Source organism: Anomalospiza imberbis, chromosome 4 (genome assembly GCF_031753505.1).
Source record: "Anomalospiza imberbis isolate Cuckoo-Finch-1a 21T00152 chromosome 4, ASM3175350v1, whole genome shotgun sequence".
Lineage (NCBI taxonomy): Eukaryota > Metazoa > Chordata > Aves > Passeriformes > Viduidae > Anomalospiza > Anomalospiza imberbis.
In genome coordinates, this window is record NC_089684.1 from 40,060,718 (window position 1) to 40,082,734 (window position 22,017).

The 22,017-nt window shown below is 39.3% G+C and overlaps 1 protein-coding gene and 1 long non-coding RNA gene across 3 annotated transcripts in view; one reads left to right on the forward strand and one right to left on the reverse strand.

Annotated features, from left to right (window-relative positions):
- Positions 1 to 8,880, reverse strand: part of RPL7L1 (ribosomal protein L7 like 1) — a 30,855-nt gene extending 21,975 nt beyond the window's left edge. Inside the window, exons 1-2 of the mRNA XM_068187980.1 lie at positions 8,824 to 8,880; positions 7,048 to 7,153 (exon numbers count right to left, since the gene is read on the reverse strand). Of these exons, the coding sequence (XP_068044081.1) occupies positions 7,048 to 7,070 (23 nt within the window). The 5' untranslated portion in view covers positions 7,071 to 7,153; positions 8,824 to 8,880. The remainder of the gene's footprint in view (positions 1 to 7,047; positions 7,154 to 8,823) is intronic.
- LOC137472674 (uncharacterized) lies at positions 5,217 to 15,703 on the forward strand. 2 transcript variants are annotated; one of them, XR_010998362.1, is made up of 3 exons: positions 5,217 to 6,884; positions 9,051 to 9,143; positions 14,561 to 15,703. It is a non-coding gene; the product is annotated as an uncharacterized lncRNA (long non-coding RNA). The 2 variants fall into 2 exon arrangements; XR_010998361.1 differs by lacking the exon at positions 14,561 to 15,703 and adding an exon at positions 9,747 to 10,368.
- Positions 15,704 to 22,017: the final 6,314 nt, after the last annotated feature.

Here is a 22,017-nt window from a genome sequence, read left to right on the forward strand (position 1 = left end):
GATTTTATATGCTCTGTGGGAACCTCAGTAAATGGAACTCCCTCCTACCCTCATCTCTTCATCCATCCCCACAGAGCGGCACAAAGACTCTACTGTGGCTGTATTGCTGTTTTAGTCTGTCACAAAAGCCTGAGGGCTTACAGTTGTTCCTTTTCATATTTTCTTTGTAGACTAAATTACATGACAATTTATGATGTAAACTGATGCAGAGAAACCTCATTATCTGAGGTGTGCCAGGAGCCAATATAAATATCAAAGCATAGAAGCTGTTGCCTTGTTTGTGATATATTAGTGATAAAGCCTGAAAGCCAAACCCGCACCTCACAGCACAAAGGGCTCATAGAAAAGACACTACAAGAGACTTCGTCATCAATTAATTTGCATGCTAATTTACAATAAAATTGCTTACTGGAAGAAAGGAGAGGACACATCAATACAGGTATGTTACAAGTGCTGTGGTGAAACCTGTTGTTCACTGTCATTTGAAATGATGGGACTAAGGCTTTCTAGAGGGGCACATGTGGCAAAAGACAGTTTACCCTTCAGAAAGATCTTTCTTTCCTAGCCAGAGAACACTCTGGTACAGGTGCAATTTTTGAAGCAGCCTTCCCAGGCCCTCCAAGAGCAGCACACGGGCTTTCCACCACCAGCCTGCTGTGATTTCTCTCCAGGTGCCAGCACCCGCACACAGTCACAGCCGTGTTTTCTCAGGATGACCCTGCTTCTCCCAGCCCGTGGCCAAGGCAGTGCAGAGGACAGAGCCCTGAAAAGCGAGACCTGCCCTGTCCTGCTCACCATCTGTTGGTGGATAAAGCTGTAACTCCATCGGCTTTCAAGCAGGGGCCATCTGCAATTCAAGCCTGGCAGCACCTCGAATGCATCAGCAAAGCTGGCTATTTGCTATTCAACCATCTTTTCAAAGCTTTTTACTTTTCCTAGAGATTGAATTATTTGCCGATTCCTTTTTAATTATTATTTTATGTTATTTAATTTGACAGTTATCTCTGATCAAAGCCTGTGTCACAAGGCAGGACACGGAAGTGAGAGAAATGTTGTTGGAGCCAGAGCAGAAAGCGTTTTTTTTGTAATTCTTTCTTCTACTATATTTTTTTTGATTAGCTTTTAGTGTTGAAAATTAACTTAATTTGAACAAATCCATTGCACTCCTGCTGCAGAGAATAGCAGTAAATAGAAGAGTTTATATTTTGGAAGCAGTAAATTCAGATCAAGTGGGGCAGCAGAGACTGGTTAACTTCTGCTTTGTCTCCAAAAAGTGGGGTTTTTTTTAGTAATGAGGTGGTTTCACAGAACAAGCCTCTAAGTCTGTACAAAATTTCACATAGAGGACCAAAAAATTCTCTCAGTTCCAAGGACAGAGATGAGAGCAAATTAATATTAATTTTCCCTTTCATTATCACAGTCCACCTAGAGCAAATACGAGCAAAATGGAATCTAACGTGGCTCATGAATTCAGGATTTCTACCATGACCTCTCCCACACACCAGGGAGCAGCAGCAGCACAGGGAAAGGAAGTAGGAACACCTCTGCCAGGTGGCAGCTTCCTCAAGGCCACTTCTCTGCAGCAAAGAGCTGACTTGGTAGTGCCTCAGCTCATCAGCTTGCTCAAAAAATACCAGAGGGAGCAACAAAATTTTTCCCTGGTATTTTCAGACAGCATCTCTTTTGAATAACATCTCCTTTACTTCCAGTAGAGAAATCCTAGTCAAATATGCTAAAGTATGACACTTGACTGGGAACATAATCCATTGGCCAAATCTCTCCTCATGGTTTTATGGATCTGGTGGAGACATTTAGCTCACACCAGCACCTGATGGCCTCAGGTGAATAATAAGTGCATTATCCCCTCATCCAATACGTGGTTTGATGGGCAAAAGTGATTTTATTTAACAAATCCTGGCAGAGGATCTGCTTAAGAGCTTACTCATCTCATGGAAATCTAAGTAGAAACTCATTAAACAAAACCCAATGTATAATAATCATTGGCATTAATCAGTGACTTCAATGAGAAGATATTTAAGAAACAGTCAAAATAGCTGTGGGTAGAGTAAGTACAGGATTTTGTGACAAAAGAGAAAGGGAGAATCATGCTTGTTTATTGTATATTCCCATGAGAACCTTCTCCCTTGGTAAAGATACCCATATTAATACAGGTTATAGAGGGGTGGAAATGCAGAGCTTCCGAGCTCATTACACCAACCAAATTCTGAAATAGCCTCAGCCCTGTGTTTTATATGAACAGTGAATGCTCCAACTCACCCAAAGTCTGCAGACAACTGAAGACTGAAGAGCAGGGGAAAACACACTGCACTCATACATTTACTGATGGAATGAGTAGAACTGAAAATTAATACTGATAAACTCTTTTTTTAGGCACATGCTTCTTTATCTGGGTCCAAAGAAACATCAGGGAGGAACTTCTGGTTAGAAAACTAGGCCAGAACTAAAGCAGCTTTTCAGTTTGCAGTAGATGCAAAAGTAGGTTTGATCAAATTGCTCCTTTTGGAATATTACACAGGATATCTTTTACTTTTGTGAGCTGCTTGTATTATAATCAGTTTGACCACGGATTATCTTTTAGCATATATAATGCCTCACAAAGTGAAGCTTCCCCCTTTCCCCCAGATATGATGGCATCTTCCAAATTTTATATCAAGGCTAACAATGTAATCTAGATCATACTGGAAATAAGAAAAGTGCCCTGAAAAGATGCAAGTCTATAATTCCAAATTATAAAGTCCCTAATTAGGGGAAACATTCCCCTATGGGTAGATTGTTGCATGTAATCCTACAATAGCATTTCCTACACTTTACAGAGCATTTGTTACTGCTCACCACCATCTACAGTAATGTGGCTGTGGTGCAATTCAGCACAACAATGCACTTATTTTACTGTACAAACATGTTAATCCTCTACATTTGCATTATGCAAGTGAATTAAGAAAATTTTTTTTTCTTTTTTCCCAGAAAGGTTCATTTACCTTAAGCAACACATAAATTTTACCATGACAGGGAAGGACTGTAGTCACTTGGCACCAAGGAGTGCATGGTGTCAGCCTTGTTCCCACTCTGAAGCCCTGCTGACTGATTAGGTGACTTCAGCAAGTCTCTGAGGTTTTAAAAAATCTCAGATATACTCATATTTCCTTGACCAAGGGATTTGCTCTTTCTCTGGAGGTTTCCAATTTTAGATGGCTCTGTAACACTTCTCAAATATTCTCCAAGTAAAACAGGGCTGTCACTCAGAAAGGGAAGTTTCTAGGTGCATGGATCACTGCTGAGCTGAGGAACACATGTGATTCTATGGAACAAATGACATGCCATGGCATGGTGAGCATTTCATTGGCATAAAATTGACATAAAACAGCATATTTCATTGGCATAAAATAGCTTCATCCTGCTAAAGGAAAGAGCTGCAGTTACCTCAAAGAAAACTTTGAGTGCTTTGCTTCCACATAGTAGCTGTCTTTTCAATAAATCAAGAAGATCTTTATAGGATTCCCTCTGTAGACCTGTTATGGACAGGAAGCAGCTTCTATTTTAAATTAAATAACTGAAAACTGTAAAGAGTGAGAGTCCCTCAAAGATTTCAGCATTTTCTGTTGCTAACTTAAGGCAGTCTCTTTTGATTAAATAATCAAATTGTAGGGGCAGATTCTTCATCCAAGGTCTCTCAATCAATTACCAAATAGGTCTAAGAATTCAATTTTTCACAGGTAAGCTAAGGAGGTTATCCAATTGTATTTCTACACACACATGCACTGGCACACAAAATTGGAGCATTTGTGTGCATGAACTCAGAAAGGGTAAGAATGACAAACAGGTTCACCTTCCGTTATTTAGACCTGAAATCTTTGGTCCTTTGTCATCATTGGTCCACAAAAACATGATTTAAAATTGCAATGGAATGAAACAGACTCATATGAAAGAGCAACTAGAACTTTGTTAGTTTATTTTCAGCACACACCATGTCTCTACCTCTCTTCTTCAGGGATCAGAATAGATCAGAATAGACCATAATAGAGTGAGAAGCACTTCTTCCACTATTCCTTTCCTGCCTGAAGTCAGGAAACACTGGAAATCTCAAAGGAAAGACCTTTTCCAACAGCAAACCTTTAGGTATGCCTCAAGTGGAGAGTTTTGGATAATTACCTGTCCTTGGGCCAGATTTCCCTAGCAACTCATTGAACTCTACTCTGTTTCTGAGCTTATATTTGCCTTCATCTAGGTAAGCATTTCTTCCTTTACTCTAAATATATCAGAAAGCGCAATAGTCAGAAATACTTGAGAGACCGAGGAGCCCAAGACTCCTGAAAATGGGACCTAGGTGTTTGATAATTGATTTTTTTTTATTAAAATCCTAAGCATGCAAAGATTAGCTTTTAAAGGTTTTTATCTCTTTTGCATGCAAAGCAGTGCCTAGTGTGGTTTTCAGAAAATGTCTAGGTAACTAAACTCCTTCAGAAATGTTTTTATTGCTGGTTAATTTGTTCTGAAGTCACAAGGAAATCTTCTGGAAAGTTATTTATATCAATAGCTATCACACTACTGAAGTCATCCAACCTAATCATCCCCAGAGAGCTGCAACAATGGGAATTATAAATAGCAAAAATATCCTGGATATCATCTCCACTATTTTAAAAACATTGTTTTCATAGAGAACAGTAACTAAGAAGAAATCTCAGGACATAAATTATCAGAATACATGCACATTTGTCACTGCCAAGAGGTCTTTCCAAGGGCCAGGCGCTTTCCCCTGAGCTAAAGCCATTTCATGCTGCAAAGGTGTAACAATGGTCTGTCATTCTCTGCCTGGCTCCCGGATTCTCTCTCATCATATTATGCAAGGGGAGAGCTGAAACTGTGTTGATAGATAGCCTGGAAATGCAATCGGTTAGACAAGGTAACCAAAAGCACTGTCCTAGCTTCTGGATAAAAGGAAAATTGCATCCAAGGAGTTGTTTATTTCCAGTCTGTTTGCAGATGGATTCATTTTGCCATTTTCTGCACTGAAGTTTAAGGGTGTCCAGGACAGACTGACCTCCACAAGGTCTCTTCTATTTGTTTTCTAACCTGCTTCCCCACACAGCACAACTCCAAAGTGCCTTAGATAATAGAATATGCATTATTTTAATAATTTAAGCATTTCTTTATTTTGGTGGAGTTACATACTTGCCTTCTCTGATGAGCACTGCCTGAGAAAAGCTGGGATCTTGGACCCTTTTCACTGTTTTGATAGCATTCAGAAGATCCTCCAAATCCAGATAAAATCAACCAAAGATCTCCATACTTGTTGTTCCTTACATTAGTGTATAAAGTTTCTAATGCAGACAAAAATTGGAGTGGTTAATCAGATGGCATGGAGAAAGCCCTAACTCCATAACGTGTGAAAAGTTATAAAGCCAAACTTCAATATCCAGGTTGAAATTTCTTCTTCGAGTCGGTAATTTTTTTTTTTAAATGAAGTTTGGTAGAAAATAGTGCAGCCATTTTTGGAACAAACTTAGTGTGGGGCGGTTTCGCCAACATTCATATATTTCATCTGTTTTCTGAAGAGCCATAGTGATTTATAAGAGGAGCTTGAAATCTGGCAGTGAGACTACCCCCAAGCTAGAATGGTATCTTTGTTCTTAGGAAAATCCATTCCTTATCAGCCATGTTAGAGGTTACAGAAAAATCCTGGTTGGTATTTACAAAGCAGAAACACATTTTGATTTTCTGAGTGTTTCAATGGGAGTGTGCAAGCCCTGAGCCTGCTGAGCTTCTTGTCCTGGACAGGTACTACAAGTCTGTAGGCACAGCTCAGGGCAGGTTTATCTTGAACAGAGTTTTTGTTTTCTTACAGCAAAACTCTGACATAAACAAAAAAGCATAACAGGGAAGGAAAAGCTAATTAGGAATTAGTTGGGTATTAGAGACTCCTAACATTATTAGACAGCATTAGAGCTTTTGAAACTCAGCCTGCACAATAATAATTTCCCTAGAATTTAAGGACTTATTCTCCAGTTGTTCTAACTCATCTCTATTAATATCACTGGAGTTACATTAGTTTGCCCTGACTAATATCCTTTAGTTATGCAGAGCAAATAAAATTATATAACTGTTCTTTTAAAGTCATTCTCAAACACCATTTGAAAGGCTCCCTCAGTACAAAAAACAAACCCCAAGCACAGGACCTCGATACAGCCCTGAACTGGTTGCACATTCCATATTAAGGGTCAATAGGAGTTTCACAAGGATACCCTCGGTCACTGCTTCCTCACAGCCACTTTGGAGGGAGGGGAAGAAAGGGTTTCAAAAACATTCCAGATTTCAGCCGAGTTTTTGTAGCTCTGCAGACACGGAAGTCGCTGAAATGTCCAGAGGGACAGCCTCAGAAAGCCTGTGACCTTCTATGACAAACTGGACCATGGCATTTCAGAAGGGATTTAGCTGGGATTGTTAAATATGTGCCAAAAAGAGAACTGCTTCTTGGATTTTTTCAATCAAGTAGCACTCTATTTGGACTGGAAACAGCCTGTGGATGAGCAGGAATAACCATTAGAAGGCAAGTGAAAAGTTTCAAGCAGATACTACGGTCAAGGAAGAAACAACACAAAGGTATCCGGGCAAGTTTCCATACTGACTGAAGCAACACTTTTTCCCATGACATCAGACTCAAAACAACCAATATATTATAGTCCATATGTTGATTAAGGAAAGCCCAAGCCGTGCAGAGCCATGCACCAGCCTTCAGAACAGCGGCTGAACAAAAGCTGGATCGCTTGCAAGCCATGGGAGTTAATCAAACAAATCAAAAGCCTCAGGTTTTCGGGATAATGCACCTGGGTCAGACTTCTCAGCACGATGAGGTTGTGAATCCTGAGGTAAGACTGAAAGCAAACTGCCTGGATCAAAGCTATGCAGTCTGACTAGATGACAAGGGCAATAAGTAAACAGTGCTTTGAATATGCAGCAGCCAAAAGACTCAGAAAACTGTAAAGTTTGTCGCAGATAATGTGCTCAGAGAACCTAGAGTTCTCTACCTACCTGAGGTCATACGGCATTTGCATGAGAAATTTGGACTTTGGAATGGTTTGCAGTCAGAGTTCAGAAGAGCTTTTGGCAGGTTAAGCATGTTCCCAGTAAGATGATGCTGAGGATAAACATGCAAGAGAAACATATAAATGCTGTTTTCACAAGAATAGTGCCGCTTTCTTAGAACTGCCTGTATTTTAGGGAGGAAGGCTAGAATGCAGTCCTGATGGGATGCCAATACAATCCGTCGAGAACAGTTTGTAAATCACACAGCTTAGCAACTGAAAAGGACATGGTACATTTTCAAATATGAGACCAACCAGGACCACGTTCCTCAGGAAAGAGGTACTTGTTTAGCACGTATTTATGCTGTTCACAAAAGGATTGGGAGTTTAACTCTTACTGTGAAATGGCCTAATAACATAATAATTACTGCATACAGCTGAATTCACTGAGATATTTTATCAAACCTTCAATTATCTGACCCATTGATCCTCTGTAATAAGGAACAGAAGGGCACCTTTGATCTTTCTCATAGAATTTAATAAGTCAAAATTAGAAAAGAGCCCTTTCAAATGAGGACAAATTTGACTATGAGGATAACTAGGCAAGTTGTTAAATTTTAATTGTGTTTTAACAAAATTATCTATGCTCATAGGTTTCATAGTCACAACAAATCAGGAAATAAAATGCTGCATTGTTGTCACTGGTAGATTAAAGTGGCAGAACATAGGTTTATAGAAATATTAAGGGAAAAGATAATTTCTTTTTTTTGCACAGTACTGAACAGATTCACACATCCAGCAAGAAATGCCTTGTTCCTTAGCCAGACTTGAGAAAATGCAATTTACTTAATGATTTTTTTTCTGTTTTAAATTATGGATATAGTTAAAAGAGTTGTCTTCTAGTTCTGTACATCCATTTTTATTCCCTTATACTGTTTCCCAGTGCTTAAATCCAGGAATGACTTTTTTTAGTGTCAAACTACACAGTTAAATTCTCGGCTAAAAAACCCATCTATGTAAACAAATTTGGCAAGCACAATTCTTCATCACTTAATTTGGGTCTCGGAAGACATTTCCTTCAAGATAGTTCCTTCTCCACAGGAATCTTTAGACAACAGTAGACTAAATTAATCCCAGGTATTGTCAAGAAAAGAGGCACTGAAATGTGTTGCTTCCAAATAACAGCAACCCTCTGGAGACAGCTGCTACAGCAAGCTGTTATCTGTCAGGAAGATCCAAGACTCTTAGTATTAGTGATGAGCTCCCACAGCTCTGTGGGCTTCACTGTACATCTGCCACAGTTATTTGGAACACACAGTCTTTTAAAAATTGAATCTTCCTGCCAACTGAGGTGTGTTAACTTCTGCCTGCTTCTGCTGAGCTGATCATCAGTGCCTAAATCCTAAGGGAACACTTAACAGCTTTCTTCAGAGATCTCTCAGTTCTGCTTTGTGGGAAGCAATGGTGGCATATTGGCCAAAGTTGTTGCATGAAGATCACAAGGGTTTTGAAGAGAAAGAATTGCACATCTTTATAAAATTACCTGGATTTTAATTATCTGATTTAGTCTCTAGGTCCAGTCTGAAACCACTGGTGTAGAAATCAAGGACCTGCCATTTTTCCATACTCACTTGCAAGTTACGCAGGGTATAATGCATATCAATGCTGCTTTACAGCTCCAAAACAAAAAAAAAAAAAAAACCAAAAAAAAACCAAAAAAAAAAACCACCAAAAAATCCAAAAACAAACAAAAAAAAAAACCACTGGGTATTTAACAGCTTACCTTAAGATATAGCAAACAGCAACTTGGCTTTCACTCATGACATCCATCCCATAGGTTCATGAAATTCTAGAAGGAAAAAAAGTAAACTAGTCCTAAGCTAATCCTTAGGAAGTCATTCCTGTGAAACTATGGAAAACAAATATGAGTAGTCTGACAATTATCAGCCACAAAAGTTATCTTTTAGCCCTTGCTCTTAATTTTAAGTTGTTGTTGTACATTCCCCTCAGTGTGAAGAAAGAAGAAGAAGGGAACTCAGCCAGACCCAACTGGGAAGAAACATTCGGAACCTGGTGACAGGGACTTGTATGCAAGACTGACAGGTCAGTTGTGTTTTCGACAGTGCTACACTTCTGGTCTTCGATGCTTAATTCCTGATGTATGCACAAGGGATGCAAAGGTAGAGACAGACATGGTGCAGTTTAACCTTGCATTTACTGCGCTGCAGTGAGTACCCATTCCATAGGAAAAATCTACCTTTCTAATCTTTTATATGATTACCTTATTAGGATCTTGATTAGGGCCTGAAAAAAGCACTGATCACTATTACAAACACTTTGTAGGAGCTTTCTCTGTGTTCTTATTCCAAACTCAGGCAAGTAACCTCTGCTCATTTAACAGTAAATTGTTTCAATCACAGCAAGAACATTTTTCATTAATAATCAGCACAAATTACCCCAGTTTTGTTTCACTGGATGTATGTAAAACATCTCTGTGACTTTGTTTTGCTTTCAGTAGTTATGCCATTGGCCATTAAAACCTTTCAGCTCCACAGATCATAGTTTCCACAATTTACCTAGAGATTCTGTGAAACTTACTTGAGTGTAAATGCCAGTATGATTTAATAGAAAAACCAGAGACTTTCACATTTTGTTTCCTTGTATATTTTATGCATATGATTGCTTTTCAGATAATATTTATTTTAGTGTAGGAAAAGCAATTGAGTGGTAGTAAAATGTCAGGAAGCACTGGGCAAAGAAATGTTCTGTTGGGCTGCAGCAGCTGTCAAACATGTCTTCTCAAAAATCCTGAAAACCATGTTAGCTGCTACATCTCAGTTTTTGTGCACCTCAGCAGCTCTTCGTTCTGGCTGGAAGCATAATGCTCACAGCATTCCGAGTTTGGCCATAGACACGTTGTCCTGGAATTGTAACAGTGTATTCTTTGGGGTCTAGTCAATGCTAAACTAAGTTTCCAAATGTTTCTTGGCTCAGCAGCCATTAACTGGACCTTGAACTTCCCATTTGTATTCAGTGGCAGGGGGCTAAACCTGCCATCTGTTTTGACAAATGTTTTCCATTGCCTCTGCATAGCTGACAGAAAACGAGTCATATTAGAAGTTAAAATTCTCTTTCTGAACCACCAAGAGTCCTCAGAAATTCCATCAGAACACAGCTAATTGTAATTCTGTTTGCAAAAGATTTTAGCTTTTCAAGAGCTGCAGGTCTTAATATCTCCTAGATCCATATCACTTGTTCTCTGAGCATCTGCCTACTCTTCATTCCTTTGGGGCAAAAATCTTTACTGAGTGGAGAATCATAGCTGCAGGCATTCTGGGGAAAAAAAAAAAAAAATGCCAGCATCACTTCTACTTGTGTTTTCTGCACTTTTCTCCAGCCTGAACAGTCCCAGCTTTTGGCAGAACCAGGAGAGTTAAAGAAGCTTGGTAAGAGTTGCCAGTTATGATATTAATAAACAAAGAAAGTGTCCAGAAAAAAGTAGTAATAAAAAGCTACAGTTCTTGACTTTTAGTGAGCTTTTCTAGAGTCTGAGGAAAATATGTCATAATCAGACACAATTGGTCTTGCATAAATTCTCCTACAAGATGTGCATTTAAAATATTTGAAATGGAGCTGAATAATTAATTGACGCTACCACTACAAGAGAATAAAGGAAAGATGAAAAAAAAAGGATGCCTAGCTAAATGAGCTCTTTAAGTTTGAGCAGATGAACCATGTCAGCATGGAAAAATGCTCTTCTTCATGTCACATGTAACAAGACATCCTACCTGTGATTGCTGCCATGTGCCACAGAGCCAATGTGCATATGAATAAATCAAATGCTATGCAAGACATGCAATTAAGTTCAAAATATTTGGTTTCAGATCTGTTTCAGATGGGAAATTTATCCACACAGATGTAGCTGTCACTTTTTACAGACTGGACTGTCACTAACAGACTGTAGCTAACAAAAAGCCAGGAGAGAAATATTCCACATCTTTTTCACATGGTGCATTCAGGTTCCTGGTCATACTATAGGTTCAGCCATTGCATATGAGCCAGGAGTCTGTCTGAAGTATCCTGAGAGACTCCCAGGCTTCCCCTGGCAATCACCCACCCTACCAGGGCACAACAGAGAGGGTTTGCTCATTCCAGATGCATCAGTGGTGTCTGTGCCATCCTGTGCTCCACGAAGCATTAATGGTTTCCAGATGTTGGCTCAAAAGGCGCTGACAACTCTTGCACCATTAGAGTATCACACAACAATATTATGAGAAGGATCAGAAACATGGGAGAATTTTACAGCCTTTGGAATCTGTAGTGACAAGAAGAGCAAAATATGATGCTGCTGTAACACTGAACTTGCTCAGCATTACTGCCTAGCATCTTGTCCAGATCAGGCTTGTGCTGCAGCACCAGAAAGGGAGCACTCTTTGAATTCACTGTGCAATTTCTAGCATTAGTTATCATTCCTGAAATGCTGTGTAATTACTTAAGTAATATCATTAATAAGTATTAGTAGCTAGGTCTGGTTGAAAATGATACATTCATTTTATATAAAATAGTGAAACTTCATTTTCTCTTTCAATGTATTTAAACACATCAGTTTCCTTTCTGAAACAAAAAATTCTTCCATATTTGCCTTTCCTACTTGTCTTCACTTACAAAATCACACTGAGAGAAGAGAAAAATAATAAAATTTAAAAACTGGTCATATCACTAATTTTTAATCATTATCAGATTAAATGATAAAACTTTCTTTAGAAAAAAAAATATTGGCAAACTTAAAAGTATAATCTAGAATTTGAAAATACAACAACAATAGTATTTAAAGATTTGAAACAGATTTTAAGAGGATTAATTGAAGCTTCTCCTAGCATATCTGAAAGATTTTAGACCCTGGGAAAACTGCTATTTTTCAGAAATATCTCAAATATAAAGAAGAATATAACGAGTTCTTCATTCATCCCATTTAGAAATTATTCCCTCTTCTATGAAAGCAGAGACAACAACTGTTGATATAAATGACAATAAAAGCAGCCGCTGATTTGTGGCTGTATTTGTATTTAAAAAGGTGACTATGTAACAGCCAGTAAACACAAAACATGAGAAGAGGAGGGAAGCCCAGTGATAGTAACCATAAAACATTTAAAGGGCAAAACTAAGAAGAAATATGATTTGATCTGTTTTCGTCCATCTGACATTTTTATATCCACTTTTAACTAACAGGTCATTAATATCCACACAGATGTAAGCAAGGGAATTTTGAGCTGAGATATCTTGTTCAAAGCAATAAAAGCTTTATTCACACTCTGCTTATACCTCAAACATTTCATAACTTGGCAGCCCTGAGCAAGTACTCTGAGAGCCACCAGTCCAATTGCACAGAACGGAATCAGTCAGCATCTGTTCAAAAAAATCCTTGCTCTGCTATGGAAAAAAGCAATTATCATTAAAGTTTTTCCCTCAGAAAAATCTGGCTACACATGAGGGGGAAAATCAGATAGCAAGCTGTATGCAATAGGGAGTTTTATTTTTCCCTTTTTGCCTTCTAAGTAGAAGAGATTCCTTCAAGTGAAGTCCTTTTGCAGATTATAACTTCCTAAAGAGCCACAAGAGGATTTACTCATCCAAGTTCCCTTAATGCAGTCCTGTCCTATCCCGAAACATTTTTAAATGCTGAGATCAGCAGATAGCAAGAACACATGTCAGAAGAGATGTGTACTTTTTCATTCAGGGGAAGATACCAGGGAACACTTTTTCAAGTCAGCTATTTGCAATTTGTCAGAAAGTCTCAGCTTCCCACTTCAAACAATGGTTTCTGCAGCTGAATTTCTTCAGTGCAGACTGTGCTTAGAAAACAGAATGTAACAGAAAATAAGGAGGATTAAAATGTTAGAACAGTATTTTTACCAGCATAGTATTTTTAATAATTTTTTCCATTTTCTTGACAAATAAAAGGGGAAAACTTGTTTCTGAGATGACCCTGTTTTTAAAAAGAAAAGAAAACAGAATCCCAAACAGAATGGTGCCTTCTCAACCCTAAATCAGTTTGCTTCATGACTTTAAGTTTGTAAAGAATATTTCTATAAGGTTTGCATTAAGGCATGACTAAAGTTGCGATTCTCACAATACTCATAAGACTAAAAATGTCAGTGTTCCAAATATATGCAATGATTAAATCTTCAAGAATGGCTTCACTGACTTTGAGGTCCCCAGCTCTGATTTTCACAGCTTTTTATTCTAAAAACAGCACTATGGAGCTGATGCTGTAGTGAGTCTTATTTTGAACTGGGCTGAAACTAGTTAAGGCTTCTTTTATATCTTTCCCATACTAAGAAGAGGATCCTATAGTACCTAAATCTCATGTGATTTTATGGCCTGTTGGGAGAGTCCCAGTGTTTTCAGTGGGAACAACAATTTTAATGCAGCATTCTTTAAAAATTAAAGATTATTCCTGAGGGTCTTTAGCACAATAAACAAATGTTAATATAAAATACACTCCATGTACACAGAATTATTGTAATACAGAGTTGGATCAGCAATAATTCAAAGAAAAGTATGCACAAAGAAGAAGCTGATAGGAGACACAGGCCAGGCTTTGGGGAGCCTGACTGAATCAACAACATGACTAATGGTGTGAATCTCAGAAGAGAACACATCTTTGGGAAGTGCTATTTTAAAGACCACTGGTGAGAGCAGGAAAACTGATGACTTACTTTGTCAAAAACATCTCTGAATGTCCATGCAAGTAGATAGCATTTTCAGGGTATATGAAAATCAGATTGTTTTCTGGGCTGACATCAGTCACTGTCCACGGATCAGGCTGTGTGTTGTGTGTGCCCTTGGTGAGCTCATCTTTCCACAACTCCAAAATATGTTGTGTGATATTGTGGCCATAGACATCCAGTTCAGCAAATATTATTCAAGGTCGAACACTTTGAAACAATGCGAAGACAGCCACAGCTATCAGAAAAGTCTGGGTTTAATCACAGACTGCTCAGATAATTGACATCCACATCAGATTACTTAGGGTCCATGACTTACCTTAACATTTCTATAAGTGATGTTCTGTGTTTAACAAACTTAGCTCATCGTCTGTGATTTCAGTTTTGCTTGGAAGCCTCCTTGAAAGTTTGATTTCACTGCCACTTGTACATGCATTTTCTCTCTGTTAAATGCTAAGTTAAACTGATTTGCCTCAGACAATTCCTGAGGCTAAATTTCTGCAGGGCTCTGGGCTTTCCCTGTCTTAAAAATTTATGGTCTCACCTACTTAAAATCTAAAGTGGTTTCTAGTCACCATGAAGTTTTTCATGTGCCAGTGTTATCACTTAAATAATCTCTTCTCACTAGCATTTACCTTCTGCTATGTAATATGTATGACACATCACCTGTCTTCTAATTTATTAGCCTAAATATAACAAATTTTTCTATCTTTTCTTATGTGTCAGACGAGCTGGTAGATTCCATCAAGCTATCTTTAATATTTCATTTTTATGTTTTTCTCCCATTTTCAGTTTCCTGCCAGGTATCCAGAATGAGTTTTGTAGGCAAAGTCAGCGGCAAGACTTTTTGTCTGTGGCACATGGCACGGTCTAAATAGATCACCAGTCCCAGTCAGGAAGAAACAAGAGAGCACTCAGACTTCATGATCTAAGTGAATTCAGAGTAATATCAATAAGTCAAAGGTGAAAATAAAGGAATCTTTTTCCTTCACAGAATTTATCAGTTCTTATCCTGAAAATTGTTATCCCTCAGTTCTCTTGCTGTTCTTTGAGACATGTTCCTGCAGGAGAATATTTTGTACCAAATGATGAGCTCATGTTGAGAGCAGCCCTCAACAAAATTTCCAGATGGCATATGAATTATAACCTTCTATCATGGACTTAACAAGCCGTGGGCTGCTGTTAGTTGTCACTTCCAGGTTTCAGTGTTGTTTATATGCCACTAATAAAACCTGCTGTTCTTAATAACAGAGCAGAAAATTTTAATTTTTAAGGGATACACTTGGCACTCTACTTTCCTTCTCCCTCCAATTACATTCCTGCCATGACTCTCTCCTGTGCTTTTCAAATATAATCAGCAATAGGTCAAATCTTAATATTTTATTGAGATTTTCTTCATACCCTTTTCAAGCAAAATTCTTTGAGGGAAGAACTACATGCCCAAAACCCTTCTGCTGTATCTGTTCATTACTGAGAACATATTTTTTTCCTTTCGTGGTTATTATTGTGAAGCAAATTCAGAGTCCCTTGTGAAACATATGTAAAGAGAACATGCACAATATGAAAATGCATTTAATGTTTTATTATATTTTAGCTGCCTGTTAGGTATCTCACCCCAGCCAGCAATTTATAATCATGTGCAAGAGGCAGCTTCCTGAATTTTGCATAGTTTAGAAATAGCAAAGCAGAAACAACATGGTGAGGGCAATTACTTTTAAACAATATTAGAGCAGAGCTTAGCGGATCAGTGTAGCATCTGCAAAGTTCTGCCCATTAAGAACTGCAAAGCCTTCAGATGAGGCCCTGAAGAACATGAGCTACATGAATTCAGCCTGTTAATTGCAGAGCTTTTATTAAATTAGATGTCGGATAATTGTAAAGCAGACATTGGAGTTGTGTCTTCCAGAGCTGCTTGAGAAAGCTCAGGGTATATAAAACAAAATAAAACATTCTGGTTTACTTGACCAGAAACAAGACCCTGGTGTCAGCACAGTCTCAGCCCAGGACTCCTGCGCTTCCCCAGAGTTAACGGGAGCACTCAGCACCTCGGGCTGGCAGGGCCCAGGCACGGCCCCAGCTCCCTCTGGGCTGGCCAGACCTGTCCCCATGGACTAGGAGAGCCCCGAATGCAGGCAGTGTGTGCCAAGAGAGGTGAGGGTGCTGAAAGGCACCCCTGCAAGGTGAGGATGTGCAGACCTCCCATCAGCACATTCCTCCCCCCACAGCAGCATCCGGCACAACAGGCCAAGATTCGTGACCGCAAAACAGCCTGGCCACCCCATCTATGGAGGGGATCTCCAAGGAAGTAATTTTAACCTCAAGGCCACACGTACAGCTGTAAAACATCTACATGGCCTGGAGGGAAGGCTCCCTCCTTCAGCCCTCAAGGCTTTTCCCAGCACAAAGTGCAGCTGCTTGGGGTTTGTGCTGGGAACAATTTGGAGTTACAGCTTTGAAAACCCTTCACTTTTTATAGCTATTTGAAAAGTAAATGCAACTGGAATTCACCACAGAGAGGTCAGGTAACCCAGCAGTGTGGTTTGCACGCTTCCTCTCAACACACATCAAAGGCAAACCCAAACAAAAAGGCTTTTCTTTGCACTTATAATTGGCACTGGGCAGAGGCCTGCTCTCTTATGCAGGCCCCTGAAAGAAAAGTAACCTGATAATGCAAGCTGGAGACGGACAATTCAAAAGAAGTCATGCACCCCAGCAGCTACACAGATGCCTGGCGTGGCCATTGACCCCTTCAAATTGATTAGAAAGTAGAGGAGAGAGGCACATTCAGAGCAGGTTACATCAGCACAGCCTGGCAGCTCCAGGAGGGACAGTGTCCCTTTGTCACCAAAAGCATCCCCCTAACAGCCAGCTCTGCTCAAGCCTCAGTCTCCTCACCTACATGGTAGGAAAAAAGTTATCCTGGCTCCAGGAGAGACTATACATCATGGACTTGGATCCCTAAGTTCCAAGTGGCTCTTTTAGGCTCCAACTGCAGAGTAAACCTTTTTCTCAGAATGTTAGTCATGCTTAAAAGACAAATACTGCATGAATACATATGAGATTCCAACATGCTACAGCTCTGCATGCAAAGTAGAAATAAAATCCTAGTAAAGCTAATTTTTAGACTGTCTCCCTCTCAGTTTCTGGGAGTAACTCCTGCTTTGCCTTTAGAAATCTCTTCTCTGACTCTATGCACTAATACAACTGGAACTATATGTATATTAAGATGTATGCACAGTACATTCCTTTAATCACACATAAGCTTCCTGAACTGTATTATTTTTCATCTGTTTTTTTGAGTAAATAATACAGGAAAAAAATGCTGTGTTCTTCCAGTGTTTTGGAATGTGTATTTTGGGGTAAGAAAGTATTATGTTGGATTTACTGTACTTTGGTAATTCTGTCTCAGTTACTCATGATCAAACTCAAATTCCCCCAGCCAGGGGGAGGGTGGAAATCACAGTAACATGGTTACATGGGGTTACATGGTACAAATGGTATTTACAGTTAGCTATTATCAAACAAATCCTACCATCAGTGAGACAACCAATCACTGAAGGATGCTAACCAAATTCTGTATTTTCTGTGAATTAAATCAGCTGTCCTGGCTTTGTTTCCATACACTGGCAGACGTTATATACCTACTGAATTGGTATTATTAGGTTAAGTTTCAGCATTTGGTTCTTCAGGATATTTTGGAGCAACTGCATTCAGAACAGCAGAGTGTAAGTTTTGGAGTATTTTCCATAACGTTAGTGATTTTAGTCAGATTTTAATTCCTACAGGAATGGTGTTATTTCATTTAAGAGGAACATCTCTGCAGCAGCTCTTCTGGCAGAGACAGCTCCTTCAGGAATCTCTTGTTTCCATACATATTGGGTCAGCTTCTCTCAGGGGTCAGTCCTGCAAACTCTTTTTGGGCCTGGGGAAAGCAGTGTTCTCTTTTTTTGGACAGTAAAATCAGACAACTATAACCCATTTCTTGATTTTTATTTTTTTAATAATTTAACTCTTTCCTTTTGCAAACTGATTTTTTCTCACATATTTTTCTGCTGTGAACAGGCTGTGAAATATTTTATGTCTTCAACACACATCACAGGACATCACATCACCTGTCCCTAGCAGAAGGAATTTTCAGACTTTCACATCCTATTCAAGCCCCTCAGATTTTCATGCAAGTAGCTTCAGCAACTACTCTGATAACACCAAGCTTCCTGAAAAACATACCAGCCAATAGAGAGAGTTTCCCCAAAAGTCTCATTCATTCACCCAAAAATTATCATTTTCCTCACTCTTTCAGAAGTTTGAATCCTTACATAATCCAAATTGCACAGAGCAAAAGTGATCCTGTGCTCAGAGGAAAGCAGAGCTGAAAGGTCAAACAAATCTCAAACTATGCTGCCTCAAGCCTTTCTGCTTCCAAAGGAGTGGCTAATGACTTGTTCTTTGGGAAGACTGGAAAGAGTTCAAATATGAAGGCATGATTAAGAGAAGAAAAATCTTCCACACAAATTACAGCTTCCACGCTTTTGGCCAAAATCCATAACACAGCTTCCAAGGGCAGCCCGATGACTTTTCAGTTGCCTTATGCTACACAGGGTCAAAAGGATAGATGCATGCTATCAGCTTGCTATTTTATAAGCTGGAAAAGAGAGAAATTGGATGGGCAGGCTGTCTCGGAAATTCTTTTGGAACATAATTGGCACTAAAAGTTTTCCCAGAAGAAAATTATTCCAGTTTCAAAATTTTCTGAGATTGAGGACTGCATGCAAACTATGCTTCTCTCCAGCTCATCATCACTACTGTCTCCAGTGCCACCACAGCTTCAAAAAAACCTTCAATAGCACAGGAAATTAGAATAAAGTAACAAATTCCAGCACTTTTTAAGCACCATGCTCTGCATGCTCTCATTTGGCAGCCTTCTGCCTTCCAGCACTTTTTAGCATGCTTTTCTCTCTGCATTTGTTTGCTGCCTTTTTGGCTGACACAGCCAGAATTGCTCACACCCATCCCAACAGCATCCACAGAGCTCTCCAAAGTGAGAGCTTGTGCGTTTACTGATGGTTGCCCAATGATGTGGAGAGTTTCAGACCCTGACAATCCCCTAAGTATTGCCAGGTGAGTGAGAAACGTGTGAATCTGTGGTGAGGGCATGAGAATTTTAGTGAACAGAGCAAAGATACACAGTAACAAGGCATTGTACTGCAATACTCAGAGCTGAAGGAATAAATACAGAAATTTAAGAAGGAAACATCAGGATCACTGTTACAATTAGGTCCCATCCATCTTTCAGGGTTTGTCACCAATTCAGTGGATAAACCCCACAGCTCTCATGATTCTCCTTTGTGCTCCTGTAGGTTTTATTCTTTACCTTCACACTACTTGATCCCAGGAGCAATTCAAGGGTGAGGCAGGAGGAAAGGGTGCAGAAAGTATTCCAATGGCTCCAGCTGGAAGAACAGCTCCTCTGAGAAAACATCAATGTAGCTGCTGTATTTTGCATTTGATAACATCTTGTTCCACAAAACTTGGAGAAATGATCCCGTTTCATTGATGTGATAAAAAGTAATTGGAATCACACCTGTCTTTTTCTGCATGGATCATGAACAAAAAGAAATTGGGCCAGTGTTTGAGGTTTGACAAGCACTTGCTGGTTTTTCAGTCACTGGCTTTATACAGCTGTGATCAGCAGCACGTTAGGGAAGAGTGGAGCTGATATAGATATTTCCAGTTCACGAGCTGTAGTTAGATCTGTAAGCATGAATATAAATCTAAAGACCTGACACCCAAATGGCCGCTTTTGGGCGTATTTCTGTTTACTGTCTCAAGAGCCTTCTTTCATCTCTTGTAAAACTGTGTATCTCATTCAGATTAAACCCTGGGATAAATTCCTTGTCTTTCCACTTCCCGCCCATGGAAATGATTTAGCTGCATTATACAGCAGCTCCAAGGACATGATCCAGAGATATCAGAAATGGCAAAAACTTACCTAAGTAGCAAACAACCAGCGCAGCCAAGGTCACACAGAACTTTAGCTTAATTTAAGTGCCTGGGCTTCAGTTTTGCCCTCCAAGCAGACAACCAAATATACAGTTTGCCTTAACAGAATTGAAGACACTTACAAGTGGAATTTCCTTTTGGATTTCCTTATTTCCTCACAAGAGCACTAATAGATTATTTCTCAATTACATTCTGCATTTTGGCACAGTTTAACAGAGTGGGAGGACAACAAAGTCGGGTCCTGTGAGGGAGGAATACAGCAGGCAATGATCAGAACATGGATGTGACTGCAGCCCTTTGCCTTTTTTTTTCAAAGCAAAAGTTTGTCAGAAATAACTGGGAAACGGAGAGTGAGAGGATGAACAGCCTGCAGGAAGACTCATAAGCAGGATAAACAACATAATGCAGTCAAAATCTGGCATGTTCTGCTATTTCTTTACCCATATTAAGAGTCAAGTATCGATTACATACTTGACTCTAACAACATACAGCACATTTTACAGAGTAGCTCCAGGAGTCCTCAAATCACAAACACACCCCTGACATTCTCCTGAATAGAAAGATAGATAAGCGACTATTCCTACAAAAAAAGCAGCAGTGGACCAAAACAAAGCTGAGAAAAATAAAGCCTTCTATAATATCTTTAAAAATTGGTTTTGAAACAAGGAATGTTAATATATTAATCATAAGTTAAACTTCAAGTAAAAATACCATCAAGGAATGTTGGAAACTCTAACATTTAATATTTTAAGAAAAAGACAAAAAGAAACTTTAAAGTTTAAGGTGGAATACAAATTTGTTTTGTGACTTGGGGCCATGTCTTGTCTCCTTTGTGCCTCTATGAGCCCAGCTGGAAAGTGTAATAATAAATTAAAAAACACAAAAACAAAACGCAGGCCTGCAATGAGATCCAGATGCTCCATTAAACTGCTGTTCCCCTTAAACACCTTCCAAACCATAGCTAAATAGAAATACGCCTGACAGCTGGATTTTAGGCATGCCTGTGAAACCATGGAACAGTCTTAATCTGTTTTCCAACAATTAGAAGCTACCATGCCTCTTCGGGAACTGGAACCACATCAGCTCCTTCTATCCATAATAAGGTAATTAGAACAGAACTACAGGGATGCCACCTCAAGATTAAAGGATCACACACTTCATGATTCTCTGTTTGCACAGTAACTTACTGTGTGGTTTACCTTGGCCAGGCAACGTGCACGCTGAGACTGCTGTGTGTTACGTGAAATTCAATCTTTCCACTGTTCGTATGTCTTTTCCTGGCTTTTTAATTCCCTGCCTTTTCTGAACTTTCTATGGGGTTTTCTCATCTTTAGCTGTTTAGATCACACCATTTTACCAAAGGCAGTATGTTGTTATTGTATGTACTTACAAAATGGTGATTGGAGCTGAACCTGGGCATACAAGAAATTATGCTCAAGTGTCATTTACTCAAGATATTTTAGTCAGAGCGTTAGCTGGATATATTTTAGCTGCACAAAAAAATCAGCAAAAATGGGAGAAGACTGTAGGACTGCCATGTAACTAAAGACTGATACCATCACAGACACAGAAGAAATTAAACTTGCATGAGTGTCTGCAACACCACTGCTTTGTGTCTGTGGTGTTTGGCTTTGCTACAGCAACTTCCTTTCCAGTATCATTTTTGTAGGAGGCATTTGCAGTACATACTACCAAACACTAGACTTCCTGCAGAACATTTGTCAGTTCAGCTGGCTCAGATTGCCCTGCTAGGATCTCAAAGTGAAGAAAATAGCATGGGGTTCCTTCAGAAGCAGTTTCTTCTCAGATGTTAAGGATGTGTCTGTGAAGCTCTGAGTGCTGTTGAAGAAGTATTCCACTACTAATGAAAGTGCTCAGTTAAAGTGTGACAGCTACAGAGGAATGCCTTCCTGCAAGCACATAAAGGGTTCCCAGAGCATCCCATAAAATGAGGAATTCCTAATGCTGACCTTACTGCAACCTGGGAGAAGTGCTGATGAGCTCTGCTGGTGTCCTTGAAGGTTATTTTCTTGCCTCGATAGAAAAAAAAAATCCTAGTGAATAGCTTTACCACTTTTCTCTGCAAAAGTTACAACCTCAGCATAGGCCAGAAGCAAATATGTCTCTCAGAACTCATTCTTAAATTATCATCATCTCTTTTCTAGGTGAGCACAGTGCCCCACACGCTCTTATTTCTTGTTGCTGGTAACAGGATACACTGGCTCCAGGAGATTTCAAGCTCAGCATAA